This window comes from Limanda limanda, chromosome 14, assembly GCF_963576545.1.
Source record: "Limanda limanda chromosome 14, fLimLim1.1, whole genome shotgun sequence".
NCBI lineage: Eukaryota > Metazoa > Chordata > Actinopteri > Pleuronectiformes > Pleuronectidae > Limanda > Limanda limanda.
The window spans coordinates 20801662-20823114 of NC_083649.1; the positions used below are offsets into that span (position 1 = coordinate 20801662).

The 21453-nt window shown below is 39.8% G+C and overlaps 1 protein-coding gene across 2 annotated transcripts; it reads right to left on the reverse strand.

Moving 5' to 3' along the window:
• Positions 1-3851: 3851 nt before the first annotated feature.
• On the reverse strand, positions 3852-21453 carry LOC133019986 (flotillin-2a). Of its 2 annotated transcripts, none has more exons than XM_061086584.1 (11): positions 21265-21453; positions 18441-18522; positions 14226-14316; positions 11314-11437; positions 10340-10458; positions 10096-10209; positions 9815-9934; positions 9521-9735; positions 8724-8907; positions 7988-8137; positions 3852-7113 (listed from the first exon to the last, which is right to left on the reverse strand). In XM_061086584.1, the coding sequence occupies exons 1-11, from the start codon at positions 21311-21313 to the stop codon at positions 7075-7077; spliced, it is 1287 nt and encodes a 428-aa protein (XP_060942567.1). In that variant the 5' UTR covers positions 21314-21453; the 3' UTR covers positions 3852-7074. The 2 variants fall into 2 exon arrangements, with proteins under 2 accessions (XP_060942567.1, XP_060942568.1); XM_061086585.1 differs by lacking the exon at positions 14226-14316 and adding an exon at positions 14837-14927.

A 21453-nucleotide genomic window follows, 5' to 3' on the forward strand; every position in this document is an offset into this window, starting at 1 on the left:
GTATGTCGTTACGCGAACTGTGACATGATCTTCAGGAGGGCCGGGGTTAGGTGGGACACAGCAGTTGCCATGGTGACCCTCTCCCTAGTCAGGGTGTGGGGTCTGGTTGGGGTGTGAGACGTCCTCCTGTAGACACAGATAAAGATGAAGGTGGGTCTATCTGGGTGGTTTGGTTTCCCTCCAACTTTTTATCTGCAGAACAAACGCTTCAGCTTCTTCAAAAAATGTTCACTTGCATTCAAAGATAAGTTTTGTACAGACTTACAGTTTGGCCTATTACTGTGACTGATGTGGCCACTTACAAGAGTTGCCGTTCCTATCACACAAGCTGAGAACACGGAGAGAACGATCAACTCTGATGTGAGAAAGTGGTTAGGAGTCCCAAGATGTCTGAGCAACATCAGCCTGTATGGACGTGGAAGTCTAAATGCACCAAAACAAGGCTGGAGATGATCCTCTCAGAGTCCAGAGACAAGCAAAAGCAGCTCTACATGCGTTCTGACATTGTGGCCACGTTCAACAGGGAAGAGGAGGTTTAGGCCTAGGTCAGAGTAGACCCCTGTGGAACAAAGCAACTCCTTCAGAGAAGAGGAAATGTGTAGTCCTGGAAATGCGGCGTCAGGAAGAGGCAGCCAGATGAGTGCCTAACATCCGCTGGTGGTCACAACCATCCTATATATCAACTGGTGGTAGGCATCAATTAGTGCGGTATAGAAGGTACAAGGGATATTCTCCATCTTGTCCTCTGTTCTAAAACGGGAAAGTATTTAGTTTACAAAGGCAAAGAGGTAATTTTGTCTGATCTATTGAGCGGCCGCATGGCTTTCATAGTGCTGCCATACAAGCCAGCAGTCAGATTTACCTTTAGCCTCTGTGTACTCGCAAGTTCGGCCTGTATCATTAATTTCAAGCCCAAAACACTTAATGACGCTGGTGGCCACTAACACCTGCTAACATCTACTGGTAGATGGTAACCTAACTTGTGCAGAAGACCGTCAAACGTACAAGGGATATTCAGCATCTTGTCCTATAATCTAAAAAAATAAAAATTGTTATTTGAGCTGATGGAGACAAAGAGGGAGGACGAAGGCATTGGGCAACAACGTTTTATCGACAGTACTCAGGGGAACTTGTTAGGGTTTGATTTAAGTGTTCATATATTTGTAGACTATGATAAATGTCTGGGTTCTTCTTATACAACAGCAGTGTTAGAGAGCAATACAACTATGTATAAACATATGATAGAATAAGACTAATTAAGAGACTTAATGATCTTCCTCTGAGGCAACATTAGGTGTAAGAGACATCTTTCCTCTTCTATTTAAACCTTTGACTGTTCCTCCATCTGCCATCAACTGAGTGTATAGTTCATGCCACTGTTGTAGAAGTATGAAACATCTGGCTGGGAGTAATTTGAATCACATCATTTATTTTTATTAGAAGGGAGATTGTGTCCTGTGGGAGAACTACAAACATGGCTGCACATGAGTTTGCATTAACTGGCACAACAGCTGCCACGTCTCTGAAGGTTGTGTACGTGTATTCACCAGGATGTTAAATAAAAAACCTCCGGGACGTGAGCTGCATGGCTGTTAAATGCATTCATTTCACACTTATTTCTTAAAAATTTGTCTGGTTCTTTCCTGACCCAAACCACATCCTTTCACCAAGTTTCATAGAAATCATTTCAGTAGTTTTTTTGTCATCCTGCTAACTAACTAACCATCGAACCCAACAACCAAACAAATAACCAAACAAACGACTAAGTAATAAACTGGAAGATCAGTCAGGGTTAGGGTTAGGGTTACAACATTTTTTAAATATCAAACCAGGTGAAATTAGGAAAAAAACTGTCGCCGGATGTTTCCCCAAAGAAATGCAGCCAATGTGGAAATATGGCCAAAAATATGATTGATGAGAACCACAAGTTAAAAAGTAAAGATTAATCTCTGCTTTTGATCCAATGCGATTCAAACAGACACTTTGATGTTTTTAATTCAAGCATCTGTAAAACATCACCATTCACCTCGAAAAGACAAGGAACTCCACCACAACAACCATCATGTTAATATGTATCATAATGTGGCAGTAAGACACAACATATTCCTTTTACAACAACACAAATATTACACATTATGTTCCCAATGTTTCCAGGTAGTTTTCTTCAGGCATGACATGGAAAATGTTGAGCATTATTATAGAATGACTAGATAGATTGATGGAGAGAGAGAGAGAGAGAGAGAGAGAGAGAGAGAGAGAGAGAGAGAGAGAGAGAGAGAGAGATTTCTTTGGAAATTCATCATATGCAACACAGCAGAACAATTATGCCTCCAACACCAACAGCACTGACACCACACATCAGTAGTAGTGTTTTATGGTTTGTTATTTATTAAGAAGAGAAGTATTGAAGTGTCTGAGTATCAGTGTTTGTGAGCTGACTGTGACGCCCTCTTCAGGTTGAGCATGAACTGTCTCTGGGTCAGTTTCTGTACAGTCATGATGTCCTCCATGCACAGCACAGTAAGGGTTAGGAATCAGTCATCAGATACAACAGATAAATAGTGTGGACTAGAAGGGATTGTTGAAATGATATAATAATAACATCCACTATTCAGAATTCAAAGCACATTTTGCATATCTCACTTACAAGTTGCAATCAGACACAAATAAAATGTGATGAAAAAACACTAGGATCTAAGGGACACAGAGTGAATGGTATTCTAATGATACATACCTGAGGCCTGTAAGAGATTCAAGATTCAAGATTTTTTATTGTCAAATGAACAGAGATAACATGAAGTAGTCACTGTCAATGAAATGCTTGGGTCACACACTCTCTTTAAGCAATGCTCAGTAATTTCAACCCAAAAAAATAAAATTAAAATTAAAATAGTATAAAATAGAATAAAAAAGAATGAAATAGAATATCAAAAATTTAAAATAGAAAATAAAATATATACATCTAAATATATATCTTTACAGATGACTGTTCAATTTGTGCAGTAGTGCAAATATTCAAATATGCTTATTATGGTGCTGGTGCAAATATGCAAATATTCCAGGGTGCTGGTTTGGTGGAGTTATTGCAGTTCAGAGGAGTTTAAAAGTCTTATGGCCATGTGGTGACGGGCAGATGATAAAGACACAAGTCATGTGTTTTACTCTCACTGTTTGGACCATGTCAGGGTTTTCTTTCTAACACTTTGAGATCCTGCTCGTCCACAGTAACCCAACAGACGTACAGGTTGTACAGCTCATGATACAAGTAATAAATGATGATTGCATTTAGGTACAGTTCTGCTTCTACCGCTGAGAGGAAGATCTAAGCTATCTTCTGAATATCCAATAACACAATGGTGACAGGATGAGGATGCAGCGTAAATTTAGATAATTATTTATTCACATATAAACTATTATAGAAGTTAAAGAAGTTTCTGTGTTTTAAACAAAGGAATATTATGAAGATTATTTTCACTGCTTCACCAGAGTTGCTTCCCCAGCATGCAGACCTCTGACCTCTCATAGTGACTCTCTCCAGCCGAGTGGAGGTCAACGACCAGAGGACACGCCTTCATCTGCAGCCCTGTCATGTTGCCAACACACACACACAAAATGGTGCTTATCCTCATTTGATTAATCCTCCAAATATATAGGCAGCTACACTGTGTTTGATGTTGTCTTCTTAAACTCGTTTTGCATGAGAACCATTTGTTATAATTAGTGTTTGACAAGTCTAATATATATTGTGATGTAGCTCCTCATGTGGAGGCGGATGAGATGGTTGACAAGGTTTGAGAAGACAAATCAAGCCTTCCTTATGGAGTAGTATAACAACGACAGTGAGGCAGTCAGCAGGTGGTATAGCTTTTTATTGCGAGGCTACACACAACACAGAAAAACATGAACACAAGCCATGCTGGGTAAATTTTACAAGAAAAATACATAGTATAGGTTTAATGGAGACTACATATTATTTCTAAAATAAAAAGCAGGAGGACAGATGCAGACAAGAGCTGCGGTAGAGATCTGGAACTTTTGGTCTTTACACACATTCGCTTCTCAAATGCAACTTGGAGAAACAGGAAGTTGCCGTGATCCTGAATCGACAATGCAGATGAAAAAGAGTGGATTTAATGGAACACAATAGAAAGGCATCATGAACGAGAAGTCATTGTTCAACATGTACAGGTTGTACAGGGACAGCTGTCAAAAGCTACTTTATGCTACATTTATATTTATCTGATAACTATATATATGTATATATGCATATGTACTGTGTTAATGTTCCCTTGTACTGAATGTTAAAGAAAAGAAAAATAGAAGAGGAAAACTCACAGTTTAAAACTATATATGTATAAATTTCACATATTCTACAAGTAGATCAATGTCCTGCAGTAAATTCCTGATAGAACATCCCCCATGTCTGATTGATAGTTAACAAACTGCACATTAAAGTATCAGTGATACTAATCAACAAAGGCACTGTGTTTACACTGTGTATCTGCTTCTCTCAAGTAACATTGCAAGATAGAACATTGAGGTTTTTTATTCCGGACGAGCCACTGTGTTTTTATGGTTAAATAAAAGTGAGCTACTAGAAAGCGGTGCTGTTGTTCAACCGGGTGTGTGAAGGTTTCTTGTTGGTGTCGGATCGAGGAGATCTGTCAATCATCTACAGTGCAGCCGACTGTAAAGTGGTGTTGGTGTGAGTCTCTCTCAACCACAGCCGCACCAGTGAAGTGACACACTGGAGACTGCCAGGCTGCGGTGAACCATTACAGAGTGGAAAGGAACCAGGGCAGTGTCACGTTTCAGTGAATAATGACTGAGATTAGCTTGTCTAATAATCACATCTTTGAAAAATACTGGCTGTTTCTTGTTTTGCTGAAGAAACTTGGTGATTAATATCATTAGTTTTAAAGAAGCCAGGCAATGTTTTCACTAACATTTAGAGCATAGAAAATAGATGCAGCAGAAACCAAGATAGAAAATTAGTTTTAACTTCAACAAGGAGATGACATTTGCGCAGACCAAATAACCCACAAGTTGTGTGTTTATTTCAGGGAAATAAAAGAATGATGTGATTATGGTAATAACTTTATAATGGTCACTGAAACAAAATATTTACAGGTCACAGACTCTAACAAGTGGTTAATGGACATTCACAATGTGATTTAACAGACACAAAGTGCAAAATTAAAAATGGGGTTAGCAGTACCCAACTGTGTTCACAGGTTAGATAGAGCGGCAAAACAAGAAGTTTATGTATGTAACAGGCAACAAAATGCTCATTCAGTTAAAATGGGTTTAAATGGGTTAAGATCTGAAACTTGACACTAAAATTTGCTGTCATCCTACTTTAATCTGATTTTAAGAAAATTTAAATTAAATCAAAACATTAAAACCTGGTTTTAATATCGAGGCTGATTCAATGACCTCATCACCAAATAAAAAGTTCAGTCTTCACCTGAATTTACACAATGAAGTCAGTGTTGCTCTAACCAATTCGTCCATCTATGCCAGACCACTCAAACAAACACTATGTACAGTGTTTACCAACTGATCACATGCTTTTACTCTTTCATCTTCTCACTGACTCCAGCTGCTTTCAGGTCCCACATGGGATGTGGTCGCAGGGGTCAGAGGTCACTATCACTTTTCTGCCATAGAAAATTTTAGTGTGGGCATTTTTAAGCTACAAAGTATGCACACAATTTGTAAAATTTCAAATGACATCTGAGAAACGCACAACCACAGGTGAGTAGGACTGACAGTTCATTTCGGGTGGAGGAAAGTGAGAGAGGAGTAACAAATTAGTTAAAGCAAAGACCCTGCATCCACCGTGTGCTACTTGAGGTAAAAGGGAAATGTTCAGTAAGCCTGGCAGGCATCCAGGGTCTCCATTAAGGCTAATCTTTTCTTTTAAGTATGGCTTTGTGTTAGCGTCTAAATCTGCCTTTGTGTCCAAACGCGACACAGGTGAAAAGTAAACACTTGTTAGTATAAGCAGATGTTATGAGAACTGTGAGCGACACTTAAACATCTCCTATCTGTATGACACAGTGACACTTGGACAAAAATCCAACTAAAGCCAAACCACTGTCCAAAAGGTTTGGGCACTTGAGTGATGAACAGGCACTGCACATCAGAACGAGCAGACGGGAAACATGACGATATACCACGGGGTCAGGTTTATCTTACAAATAAATCTGATAGTCTGATCTACTATAAATTTGTATGTAACAGCGGTTTGGTTATCCAACACTCTGAGTTAGAGGTAAACTATATAACTATAAGAAACTGTTTTAAGAGTATAAGGTTCAGATTCCACACAGTGCTCAGTCAACTGCAAACAACTTCACCAACTGAGCATCAGAGGAATCACAGTATGATGAAGGCTCTGGAGCACACAACCAAATTGTCATAACTGACGGGGAAGGTGAAAAAAAACGATCTAGAGAGAGAAATCAGGAGAGGAGTCAAACATCCATATTGGCAAACTGTGGTCCTGGAGTATTGTTGCAAGAACTACTTCAGAGGTGGTTCTGAGCACTTTGGCAGTTGTTGATGTACTTAATCATCTAACAATACAGTTAAAACTACTGCGTACTCATTGGGTGTGAATGTCAACATGTTGACAGGTGTTACAGCTGGTGTTTGGCCTCTCTGGAATTTAGTTTAGACTCTTTAAAGCACCTACTGTAAATTACATTGAACGCTACCAGATTACAAAAGAACCAACTCTGCTTTGGATCACTGGTAGGACTGAACAGAACTGCAGAATATAATCCTGGCTAACTAGTGCAGTGTGACAAAAATAATAGTGTTAAAAAACAGGAACTTAAAAACAACAGGAGAACCGACCGGTCTGGTCCTTTAGAAGTAAGGCCCCAGCGTAATTTCCTTCAGAAAATCGAAAACGCATAAACTGTCTTGGTTGGTGTCAAGACGTTCTGGTCAAAGGCAGTTGCATAAGGGGGTCAAAGACTTGAAAAACTGTTATCATGCTTGAGGCAGATATATGTTGAAGGTTTCAGAGGAATTAGTCTCTGGCCTGATTCATCAGATGGCTGATTAGCACTGTTGGCCGATCATCTGCTGCAGCAAAGGGATCTGAGGAGAGAGGGATTGGTTAGTTTTAACAGAGAGTGATGAAGATGGCGGTCGAGTCTAGTCTGTGCTGTCACACATTCATAAACCACAGCTATATATTATAATCAGGGTTCCAGCAGCTTTCAACTTAAGTCTTTTTAAAAACTGTTTAAGACCATAATGAATGAAATTTAAAGCCTTTGTTCAGTGTACTGTGATAAAATCAGACAGGGGTCAGTTATCAGTTCCATGTTGGTCTTTGATTGTAGTTTTATAACAGCGTCTGGATCACTGAGAAAGAACTACACCACATGGTGACATTACAAACTATACATGCCACTAAAACAATTCTCCTAAAGACATCATTTACATTTTAATGGAGGTTGCATTAAAATTACGTTAACATAATTGAAAACTAACAGCAGACCTAGTACATAATATTTTTCACATGAAACAAATCTGACTACAGACTTTTTTTGACCCAACAGAAACCCCGTATATTATCAGTCACAGTACTTCCTCAATTTCAGAATGAAATCTGAAATTTTTATATTTTTCTGAAGAAAATGCAGGTGATTTCTGTAAAAAAAGTATGATGTTTCTTAAACTCATCTTTCATGACATATCTCTAGTAAAGTATGGCTAGTAAGTAAGGATTTTTGAGGAGCCAGCGCCCTCTCATGGTAATAGCTAACCAGGGCGGGGCATTAACACATTTCAGCAAAATCACCCGTGTGTTTTCTAAATTAAGATGGAGCTGCAACTCAAAATTAAATGTTATAATGATTAATTAACCAAAATTTGGTTAGGATTAATAACAAACATTTTAAAGTAAACCTTAGAAGAGGGTTCTGATCATACATTAATTAACTGCGCAGAACAATTTCAGTCTCACCTTAGAGAGATCCACTCCAGTGAGGGCGTTGACAGAGACAGGGAGTTCAGCTAATAAACGGTTCACCTCTCCGGTCACACGGCTGCCGTCTCCACTCAGGATGACAATCTCTTTGGTCCTAGAAAGAGGTGCAGCCACTTTACTGGCAATCTGAAAGAAAAAACGACAGTAATTATGTTTGTTAATTCACTGACAAAAAAACGCACATCATCCGTACATCTGAGGATTGACCATAACTGAGTGCGACTCATATATTGGTTCTGAAGACATCTCTGATGGATTTTAACTGGTGCAGTAGTGTACACAAACACAATGTTAGGGCTGAACATAAATGTGAGACAATTTGCACATAAGGCATATATAACAGGGGACAATAATTTACAATGATAAACATACACAGCCAAGCATGTTAAGGAAACATTAGGAAATGCACTGGGAGGTGACAGGACAGACGGCTGCATTAATGCCGTTGATCCATAACTAACTTGAGTGGGTGTTTTAGTAGTTTTTTGATGTTGGGGAATAAAATTGACAGAATAGTCAACAATATTTCTTGTTCAAATTACACCAACTGTTATTTATCACACTTTCTGTTTAATTTAGAATAAGCTGTTCATAGATTACTTTGGTGCCAATCCTCTGGTGGGGAGGACACTGTGCAATAAACCAAACTTCCCACATATTGGTCATTTGCTCTCAGGCCAGCGGTGACTACATGTACATGTACAACACAGACCTTGGGCAGAGCCTCCAGGACCAGAGCAGTTTTAGCAGCATCTCCATACTGCAGATAAGCCTCAGCTTTCAACCTCATCTTCTCAGCCTCTGCTTTTCCAATCGCTTCAATGGAGGCGGCCTCGGCCTCACCAATGCAGCGGATCTTCTCAGCCTCAGCCTGCGCCGTGAGCACCTTCTTTATCCTGGAGGGAGGGTAGAGAAGAATCATAAGGAATGACTGGTCTTTACTTATGTTAGCAGACAGTTGAATTCTGTTAAATGTGGTGTGTGCTAATTTGAAATCATTAGTCTGGTATACATTATTGACCATAAAAACTTCACATAGGTTTCTATTTAAACTAAAAGCATTATCCAACTTTAATGCCTTTAAGGTCCTGTCTAGCATTGAAGAGACTTGCTGCATGTCTGACAATTTAGTCCCAGATGACTCTGAACCAGCCGCCACGTCCGTGGTCTTGGCAGTCAGGACACTGGAGGCGAGAAGCATCTATCTTATTCCACATTTCTGTCGAAAGGTGCGTGTTCTGTTACCGGAGTTGTACCTCATTGCTAGACAACCTAGATAACTTAGCTAAAGCCGTTTACAGACATGACCTCTAGGAAAAACTGAGAATTGTCACCACAACTCTCTTGACATCTCCATCGTCAGTGTCTACCGCCCCCCGGATTTCAACAGACTTTATACTATGAGGTGAGGGGTTTCCCCCCAAAATTGTAACATTGCGAGTAAATGGATAGAAGGTGATTTTCTGTGGAGTGTACTGAGAAGAGCTAACTGTGTGGATCTCCACTCACTTATGTCCCTCTGCAATCGTCTGCATCCTGTAGGCTTCAGCCTCAGCAGGTCTCTTTACAGTGGCGATGAGTTCCTTCTCAGTCCTGTCGATCTCCTTCTCCTCAATCGTGATCAGCTTCTTCCTCTGCACCACCTCGATCTCTATCTCCTCCAAACGTATCTTCTGCTGCTCTTTGGCTGCCTGCAGCTCATATGCCAGCTGAGCCTCTGCTTTCTAGAAGAGGCAGGAGGTTTTATTAATACGCTACTGTCATGATGATGGAAGTTACAAGATATTCAGACCTATCTATTACCTTTGTGTTCACTTCCTGGTTAAAAGAAGCTTTCTGCATTTCCAGCTCTCTTTTGGAGTCGGCCATTTTTGTGTCAGCTAAGAACTTAACATCCATCATCTCCTTCTTGCACTCAGCTTCCTGTAAAAGACAGTGTGCACACAGTGATGACAGGGCGACGGATTCAGATCAATTTGTTGGTTTGCTAATGTGATAGCTATTAACTCTAAGCAAGCGAGAGAAATTACGTTCTTTAATTATTCCTGTTTGTAGTTTGACTTTCTTCTAAAAGCTTGTCTTACCCTGATGCCAGCGTCTCTCTCAGCCTCTGCCACTCCGATGTCTGCATCCCTCTGTACTGCAGCTGTCTGAGATTTACCCAGGGAGCTCAGGTACTCCACTTTATCATATACATCCTGTCAGGGAGAGGATTACATGTGGAGATATGGTATAGTTTAAACTCTTATAATTTACATGGCAACTGGAAACAGGTATTTCAGTGATAAATATATAATGAAGCAAACTTAATCTTTGCAATTCTCATACCTTGATGGTGAAACTGAGGATCTCGATGCCCATACGACCGACATCAGGTGATGCCACCTCTCGCACCAGGATGGCAAATCTGTCTCTGTCTTGGTAAATCTGCTCAACAGTTAGGGTACCTAAAAGGTGGAAACATTTGTTAGTGCCTTCCAGTCCCAACTGTTCCTTCTCTCATCACTGTCATCTACGTAAAAGGGAGGACACTGGAGAAGATCCTTTGTATGTCAAGAGAGAAAAATGACAAACATATCCTTGACATTGTCATATAGGACCTGATCACATCAAAAAGCTTAGGACAGAATCGTTCGTGTACAAATGTTCTTTAAATAATTTGGTCATAGTTATCTGCTTAGTGTTCTTTTTTCCTTTACTTTTACCGGCTCTGATGTCAGTGTGTGTCGAGCATGTGGTGTCAGTAGGGACTGAATGAATGAATGCACACAGCTACGATGAAAGATTTGACCAATTTGGGTGTGATCAGACCTGTAGTTACCTCTGTCCACTTGTGATCGAATCACTCAGGACGTTAACACCAGGTTTGAACAGGATTAATGGAAATCATCACTTTGTTATTCTCTACAAATAACTTAACTACCAAGCTGCTCTGTGGATGATGTTGAACATTTTGTTTGGATAAGTTTATCTTAAACAGCAGCAGCACGCTTGGTCATTAAAAAAAAATATATATATATTTTCAGTGCCATTCCGTTTCCCTTCTCCTGGATCCTTTCTCAAAAAAACCTGATGCCGTTTTAAAGGCTAACTTTATTTGATTTGGGTTTTCATTCTGATTACTAAAGTTAATTGATTAAAAAAACTATATATACTTTTAAGTGAAAAAATGTCCAAGATCCGCACCAAAATTAAATGAATTCTTGCCTGACCAATACGCATCCTTCCCTTACGTTTAGTAGACAAGTAGTAGACAACCACACAAACAAGACGAGGCCATGCAGCTAATGGAGGTTACCCACCCAGGATGGCGCGCAGGTGACCCTCAAGGGTCTGCAGGATGACACTTTTAATCTCCACGACTGACTTCCCCAGGAACTGTTCGCAGGCGTAACCCAGCAGTTCGTTCTCTGTCATCACCTTCACCTAGTGCCAACATGGACAAAGATCGTCAGCTGTATACACACAAACACAGGCACAACACAAAACAAGCACAAATACAGGCATGCATAGGTGTGGCACACATAACATGACAAAATTATCACTTATCACACACCATCAGTAAGATACAGAAAACAACTGAAAGTATATATAACATAATGGAACATAAAAATGCAATATTAGTCTACAATGCCCTAGTGACAAAATGCATAAATCCTTGTTTGTTTTGAAGAGCAAATACCTTACACTTATGTTCGTGCATCACTGCTATTGATATGCCAAACATAATCATAGACTGTGATAAACTGCTTTAATTATTATCCAGAAAACATGACTCCAAACACATTATTAAAGCAGCTGTTGCATGGCTGGTATTGGAGATGAAAGGCTGCAGCAGTGATCACTGTAACTGTTATCTTGTGTACAGTATCCCTCAAGAAACAGGAGTGGCCGATACATGGAGCTTAGTCTACATGGCCAGATAAATTAAAAACACATTTTAGGATATTTTTGGGTAGTGCTTTGTTCTTATAAATCTTTACATTGGTGATCAATGTCAGTGGATGCAGACATAAATCTGACCTCAAACCTATTCTTTCTTAAGATATTAGCAAAGCGTTTTTAGTCAAAGCAAGGATAAACTGTATAAGTGTGTAAGCATATTGTTCCGGTTAAGAACTACATCTGAGTAAAAATAACATTGAAGAAAATGCAACATTAAAGCCGGATTCATGGCAATGCAGTGACAAAACATAATCTACTGCCGGTCCTGTTATTAAGTCAGCAACCTTTTAAATTTGAAGGAATTAAAGGAGGAAAATCAATGCAATGACAGGAGGTTTAAAAGATAAACACAAGGGGAGTCAATCAGAGGTCACTTAAACAATCAAGAAATCAAAAAGTGTGTTTAAGACAGAGGGTCTTGGGTGATGTACTCCACTGGAGCTGTAAGAAGAGAGAGAATGAGCTGGGTCCTTAGGCGAAAGGTCTGCACATGGTTTAAAATTTGCAACATGCACTCATACTGGGGATGAGGGCAACACAATGTCAGGGAGGGTGGACATCATTCCAACGTTGGTAAAGAGAAAAGGCTACAACTCAGCTACACAACCACACAAAGGCCAGCTTAGACAGACAGCAGGGGGCGCCGTGCTGTGGCTGGAATTAGGATTTGTGTGCTATGGTTTTTTCTTGCCCCTCACTCCTGACCTTCTACCCCAGACCTCCAATCATCCAACTCGTGACACCACCCTACTTCCTGACTCCGCCAATCTCACAGTTCCTTAAAGAAACAAATCTGATGAAACAAATGTGACTGAAAAAGAAAATCTTGACCACCTTTTCCTCATTTTGTGCTGTACCACAAAGGCCAGAAAATATATTTAATGGTGGAAGACTTTCCTTAAATCTATGTGATTTTACTGAAAATTTGTAGAAAAAACTAATCCTTCTCAAAGTTACATGGAATAATATGAATTAATGGCAACATAAAGTAAAAACAATATCCTCAGTTAACATTCTGCTGCTGGATCCCTCCATCTGATCCTAAACCTTTGGTGTCTTTTTAATTTAAGATGGATACAAAACCCCTGTTGCCATTGGACACACTCCACAGTGGCTGTTGCTTAGGTTGGACCAATGAAACAGAGGCATGATGTGCTTCTCTGTGAAGTGAACTGTGTGAGAGTGAGGGGCTGTTTGGCTCCAAACAGTGGACTCATTGTCAGCATGCATTTAGGAGAACACAGAGGAAAGGAACATCGGCATGACTGTGGCTAAAATACAGAACTGATAATGAGACATCAGGTTTTGAAACGCAGAAACGAAAAACTGACATGCAGACAAAAAAGGGAAATATATAACAGGATATCATTTGAAATGGAAAGGCTGAAAAATAGTGTTATTTTATCGTACAAGTTATCAGAGAGAAAATCCACCATAAAAAGCTATTTTTCTTTTCTTTTCATTACACTAGTTTAGAATCTCTTAGCGTACATGAGCACATTTCCTTAAGACCCAAGTCCAGACAGGGTATTCATGACTGATGTTGCTCAATGACATGTAAAACTGATTTAATTACAGTAGTTTGTGTTTACTTTCTTTCTCTGACATTGTTATAGAGTGACGACGGAAAGGTTCTCCTTGACTAATTAATGTTTACTGTCTTTCAATCTCCGGGATACAGAGCTACGAGAGCAGAGACAGAGGAAGTAGGTTAATTTATGCTTCTAACTTTAACGTTTGAGCACTCTATGTACGATGTGTAGTAGATAAATTGTATGAGGAATTTTATTCTATCGTGGATTTTCTCTTCAACATTACAATTTGTCAAATGAACAGAGTTTATTTTTGCAGTGATCAGACTTGAACGATCAAGTAGTAAGCTGAAGTAAAAATCCAGCTATAGAAAGAACCCCGTTCCTGTCAAATTGGGACAAAGTTCGCTGAACCACTGACAATTACATGATTAATAAGATTGTGTGTGTTTTTCTGACACAGTGCTTATGTCAGTCTGAGTGCAACTTAGTCAGGTAAGTTTAATTAGGTATTACTCTGCTGGGATATTAGAATTAATCATGCAGAAAACCATCCATTTCAAAATCTGTGTCTACATGTCCCTAGATCAAAAATGCAGGTGTACATCTTAACTTGACTCCCGTGTATGAAGAACCACCTCTGCTGTGATGCCATGGGGAGATGCCAGAAAAAGGGAAAGGGGTGGTAGGGTTAGTGGAGTCTGAACTGGCATTCTCAGAAAAGAGCGGTGATTTACCTGAGCCACCCCAGTGACAGTAATAGCTACACCCTCCGCTGTCTCTACATCCTCACACTTGGGCTGCAGGGTCATAATCTCAAGCGTTATCCTGTGAAGAATGTGGAAAAATATAAAATAAAAATTGACATGTTCGGAGGGAAAGCAAATGAAGGGCAGGGCCAGAACATAAGGAAAAAAACAGGACAAAGTGAAACCATTCACCCAAGGACTCCAGATCACTAACAGCGGAGAGCAAAATGAGATGCTGTCCACAAGACAAATCTTGTAGGGTTTAGGTTTTTGTCAGATTTTTGTTTATAAAATGCAACCTGCATTTTGCATTGGTTTTCCTGAGCCTTTTTACTGCCATTTATATAGATAGCATCCATTTAGTGCCCCCGTTGCCATGGGTGACTAAGAGTTCAGCTATATGGTGAAGACCAAGTTTGTGACAGTTGATTGTCTCCTTTTGACTGCAGAAGAAAAAGCAATGGTGATGAGGAAAACAAACACACACACACACAGACAGACAGCGTGAGCTTGTTAGTGGAAAACCATTTTCCTGAGTCGTCCTTTGGTCCTGAGCACCAGCCACTTGTTTTTTTTCAGGGTCTTTTGAAATGCATTACCTGAGCCACCCCTGTCACATCCAAGGGAACACCCTCCGAGGTTTCGATATTCTCACAGCGACAGAGGATGGTCATAACCTCCAGAGACATTCTACGTAGGCAGGCAGGCAGCAGGAATAGCAGAGGCAAAACAGTAAGTTGAACAACAGCTGTTAGGAATGTCAGTAACCATGGTCAAGAGGAAGAAGAAAGAGAGAGGGGGTGAAGGACACAACCTGGCCTCGAGCTTTTGCTGTTTTTTTGGCCTTGAAGGTTGTTTCATGTTTGGACGTGCTGCTGGCAACCTGTCTCAGAAAGGCAGAGCTGTCAAAGGTACAGCTGAGCTAATTTAGCCTCCTGTTAATAGATGTTTAAATAAACTAGGACAAAGGGCAAGATCCACAGATTAAAACTCCAATCAGTGTTGACAGGATTCTTGATCCCAGAGACTCTCCAAGATTACATTTGTATGAAGATTACCCAGGAATGTGCTTCTCAAACTATCATATCCTCAGCTTCAATACTGGACTGGCTCGATTGTTTATGTAAGGTTCTGTTTCACAGCTGATAAAACAGCCAGAGCTGTCCCTTCATAATAACACATGACTTGTCTCAGAGTCAGCGTCACAGATATGGGAGGCAGACAGCAGCAACAGTTGGAGAGAAAGCTCTCTGGTTAAAAGCTCCACCTCCCCCTTCCTTCTCAAGAATTGGATCAATGAGTCAGAGGCCTGGACATTAACATGATTACTGCAGCACGAGCGGGAAGCTATGCTCCTTCCTCCTGTTTTTACGACGCCGCACAGCTACTACTGGCTTATGCACACAGGCCTTTTACTTCGAATGGTTACTGCTCTGAGGAGGAGCGAGAGCATCTCTTCTCTGTTCATCATCCAGGAGAGCATCTGAAATAATTATCAAACTGCACATCACCAAAATAAAAATAGGCAAGAGGGGCTTCTTGGGTTAGCTTGTCTCTTAATGGGGTTTTATAAATCCACACAGGCGTCAAGTTGATTTAGTTCTTGAGGTCTACCATTACGTTTCCTAGCAACTAAACTAGCATAATGGGAAATCTGTATCCTGAAGGAGACACACTAGTGCTAAGAAAAGGTGAGACTGACAACAGACAGAGCTAAGCAGGTTAGCAAAGGTTAGCAAAGAGGCAGGCAAACAATAAAAACAGTAACAAAAAAAAGAAACAGGCACACCAGAGACAAGGTATATGATCATGGATAGGTCATTTTCATAGAGATTTTCATAAATGTTCCAGTTGGTTTCAGTGAGAAAAGCTACATTTTAAAAAAAGCCCTCAGACAATTATGGCTTGTGTGAAAAATATTTACACTGAAAATACAGTGTTGATATTTCACTTCACCTCTCCCCAACAAATTTCGGGATAGCCTCTCAGTTAATGTTTGTAAGTTTACTTGCGAGTTAAAATTATAATGTAATGTTGACTTAACTATGTTGTTTGTGTGGAGGCTCCAAATGTGTACAAAATTTACTGGCAAATATTATTGTTGGCTCATTAAATCTGAATAATCCAAGATTACCTCTAAGAGCACTCGAGTTCCATGCCACATCATTTGGGCCATTTTTGTTTATATGTGTAATTAGTCAGACATGAAAATATTTCACTTCAAGCTGTTTAAAGACAGGCCAGAGTCTGTAACAAATTTAACTTCAAATACAATCTGCTTCACTGAAATTCAATCAGCAACTTGGGTCACAAATCTGAGTTAGCACATTTTAGATAGAGTAGTTTAATGCTTCACTGAGGCTTAAAGGTCAAACACAGAGCTAGTCGAAAAGGGTCAGTGCAGCCGCTGTGGGTTCTGTGTTGTTGTTGTTTGTAATTTAGACTTGATTAAAGTCAGTCAATACGTTTGCTTTTTTGGTTACAGGCTCTGAGAAAGTGATTCGATTTGGTTGTGTTTTTTGGGCAAATGAACAATATGCAACTTCTTTCTAGTTTGTTTCCTGTTTGATTATCTTTTTGCTGTGTCTGTAAATCAGATGTTCAACATGCTAAGAGGTAAACTGTATTTTTTCTAAATACTTTCCCTGACCTCGCTGTAATGTGTCATCTACTTATTTTTCCAGCGGTAACTCTGTAGCTGGCCTGTTGGTGCTGCATTTAAAATCAGAAGACAGTGAGGAGCCGCTGTGTTTACACATCTGTTAAACATTAGCTTTTAATATTGATGTTGTTTGTCTTGGGTCACCATAACTTTCTTTTTCTTCAATGGACCGTATAAGGGCCAGAGCGAGAGAAGAAACATCCGTCCTTCTCAATAAACACAGGGTAAATGCATATAAATCAAAATTAGGACATCCACATTTTTATCAAATGTAGATCCATGATAATCAACATTACAATGGTTTGTCAATTTCACATTTGCCTGCAGCACCCAAACCTGGTATGCCAGCTATGCCTGCAATTTAAAAGACATAAAGCTTTTCCTTTTTTTAAATAGGTCTAAAGTTAGTAATTTATTACCTCTACTCACGGAAATATCAAGCCATTCTGTTTTAGCAAATATCCAGTCACAAAATTAAATAGTGCATTTGTTAGGAACAATTTCCTGTACAACTGTGTATTTACAGCACCATGACAGTGTAAATATGAATGCCTCCATATTACATTACACTACATGTCATTTGGCAGATGCTTTTATCCAAAGCCACTTACATTTTGAGAATTCAACATCTATGAAGGAACATTTAGGCATTCAGTATCTTGCCCAAGGACACTTTGGCATGCAGATGGGGAAGAGGACTGAACCACCAACCTCCTGGTTGGAGGATGACCACTCTTCCCCTCAGCCACATATGAACTACAGTGGCCATGTTTATGATAACAGAAGAATTAGCAGGTTTTGGGTTCTTTAGGCATGAATTTGTTGTTGGCTTGTTCTTTTCAATGGATTTGTTGACAATAAGAAAAAAAGAACATCACCAGTCACCCATATCTTTCCTTTTTTCCTCCTTTATAAATCATAAAATTATATCATATATTGTGCTGATGTTTACTTGACACATGCCCTAAGACCGATGCTTAATAAAAACTCAGAAAGAAAGTGGAAATACAACAACCGCTGAAGAGCATTAACGCTCTCAACAAACGCAATAAAAGACTATGCAATATCACAAATTACATTTTAGCCTAGTGTTTGCGGAGAAATTGTCACCAAAACATAAAGGAACATCCACTAAGGGTCTTTGATTTGATTTGAATTATTGATTTAAAATTCAATTTTACTGTCAATTATCCAGATCTCCCTAGCTGAACCAAAACTAATGGACTAAGAATACATTGATAATGGTTATGGAGTGTTCACATGTTAACCATATGCAAACTATTTTGAAATATTTAGCAATTTGTGGGAAAGATACATATTTGTGTATATCATGCAGAACACTGTTAATTATTTCCTAAGTTAAAACACCTGCATGGTAACTGAATGGTGGAAAGTAGGACAGTTATTTCAAATCTGTGATTTATAGCTGCAGAAACCCTCTTCCTGACTGAGATTGTGCGCACTCTGCCATTTAAGACTTCATAGCTCTAAGGAACACTTTAACAATTTCTATGATTTGAAGCCAGAACAGACAGTCTTACCTCTGGATGTCAGATATGAGCCACCAGGCCCATGCCCAGCCTCCAACGACATACTGCTTATTATCTGAGCCACAGCAGCCACCTTTAAAACAATACAAGGAAACAGATGTCACATGGCAACAAGATAAGTCTCAGTTTTTAATAGTTTGAATAAAATAAATGCCAAATGCAATAAGCTACATCACTAGCAACAGTCTTAAATTACAGCTGAAAAACAACACATTCCTACATAATGCATTCATATTCACAGGGCATGTGAAGGAATACTATTGTAATAATACATTAACACATTGTTTAGTAATTGACCAGTAGGTTATATTTCAAGCTCAAAGTAGTGTTAGAGTAAAAAGAAACATCTACACTGAGACCCTGACCCACTTTCCAGGTTCTACAAGGGTTTGCGTCATAACGTCCCCCACCCCATTACATCCAACTTTGTTCTGCCATTTAGTTTTGAAAACCCAACCTAAATTTACTTAAATGAACGATGTTATTGAAAACCATTTTGGGTGTTTTCTTTCAAATTTCGCAAAAGCTTCTACGCTTTATTTTCTCGTCTTCTTTACACCCAGGACATGTATTGTCAAGCATTTGGTAACTGCATGTGTTAATGTCACAAAATGTTGTGAACAGTCCGACAGACGTTATAATGGGATTAAAACATACATGTACATAATGTGGTTACGGTCAGAATAATCCACGTTTTAACTTGATTGTTGTTTATTCCATGTAACCCTTGTGCATTCTTTTGAATCTGTCTCGACCCACTCGGATTTAAACGTTCTGTTCGACTTGGAAGTAGAAAGAAGTCCAACAATCACTTTTTCTCATAGATCATAACATCTACTGATGAGATGCATGTTAGGTTAGGCCACATATATCGGTCGCCTTCAGTGGCCTTGCTCAGATAGCTTGATCTGGAGTGTTAAGTGTGACATTCCCAGCTGTCACACGTTAACTGACAGACGGAGGAGGGGGAGGAGCTGGGCTAGCTTTACTAACACATAACACTATAACCAAACATTACAGCAGGACACACTGAAGCTTTTCTCATCAACAGGAATATTATCAAAAACAGACAGAAAATAGAAATGTGAAATTTTAACATTAACACAGATTATTTCAAATGAATCAATTAACTCTGCCTTCTTGACTCCTTCTTGACAGTTGGACCAGGGACTGACCATGCGCAGGATGCATTCTATTAAAAGATATGTTTTGGGTACATTCACTTATGATATAATCTAATGCAGCCAGAGTAGAATGGGTATTTTAAAGGACGGATTGAGGGTGGGGCAGGCTAATACCATCAAAGTTCACATCGCTCCTGCCAGATGCCATTGCCAGCTAAAGTTGTAGGCAGACGTGCTATGAAATACTCAGAGCTACACACCACTTTAGTCCCGGTTGCTCTGGTTTACCACTGGCGTTACTGAGATTCCTGAGAGCATTCAGTGCACGGTGGGGGGAGGGGCTCCAAGCAAATGAATGAAAGTTTTCACAAGTGGAAAAAAATACAACCCATCTTCAACATCACTTTTAGGAATGCAGTGTTTGGCTCTTGAAAAGTCACATTGACATAACCCACTGCTGAAGCGGTGTTTTCTCACATATTTCACAATTCCACTACTAAATCATGCTTTGTCATAGTCTATGTTACTGGTCGTGGTGACTGACATTTGCTCACAATGGAAAATCCCAACGAGGTTATCTGCTTTGTGTTTTATCAAAAGTGGATAGACCTGAAACTACCGTGACAGATTCGGTTACAGGGGCTGTGCTAGCAATCATTTGTGCAACGAAGTGCCAAACCACATTTATAAACTGACATGAGACTTCTTTTTTTCAACAGTGTTTCAAGGTCAGGTATTCGTTGTAGTCATTCCATATTATACATCAATGGAGAAAGCAATAGCATGTCGTTTAGTTTAGATTCTCAGTCACCTGATAACATAGAAATGTCGGACTCAACAAGTAGATCCTCGGATGTTAAAACAGAATCTTGATAGGATGAAAATCCAGTGTCAGTCTGCGCCTGCGAAACTTTGACACAAAAGAGGAGGTGCTGGCCCCGAGTCTTTAAATAAGGGGCCCCTGGGATTAAGCACATTCCTGGGTAGAGATGTGTGTGCCAAACAGACTGAAACCATGAGTTAATCCCTCTTACAAATCATTAATGTAGAATCGCTTTTTAGAATAACCATATCCCACCACCAGCAATCAGATACAGGGATATTAAATAAATCTAAATTTACTGCATCGCTGCTGTAAACATTTCCCTAATGTCTGTACCATAATAATCACGTGAGAGCAGCTCCGTGATCAAATGTGACACCCGGGAAAAAAACATGGGAACTGACGTGCAGCCCAACAAATCAAACCCCCATCCCCAGCAGCCAAGGCAGATGAGGACAGCCACCGTCTCAAATGAGGGCGAGCGGAGAAAACAGGTGGATTTCAAATGGAAATTCTTCCCGACGAGGGACCCATATACGGCGGTGTAACGTAGTGAACATGGCGGTTTGTCTTTCCGTTTGTATTAACAGTTTTCACACGACAATCTGTGCCTGCTCCTGTGGGAGTGGGCCTGACGACTGCTCAACACAAACCACAAGTGGGTTGTTGTCGTGTTACACGTACATTCCGCCTTTTTCAACGCATTTGTACGTGAGATACTTCTGAAATAAAAGGCTATGACTACGTTGTAGCAATTCCTCTGGGTTTTCCCGGGTTTTCCCCGTTACACCCCCGTCAGTTCCAGGTAATAGACAGGGGCCCATGGAGCGAAAATACGTAGTAAAGAGAGAGAAAAAAAAAACGTTACCTGAAACTACAAGGGCTTCGTTTGGTCCAACGGTGTGACAGTTTCCCATTTTATCGACAGAAAAATAGCTCGTTTTCACACCGACTACTGGCAAACTAAAACAATTCAAGTTAATAAACTCGATTTCTCCTGTTTTTTATCAAACCGTGGACGCTTTTTTCCAGAACACTCGCTCCACGCCCCTATCGG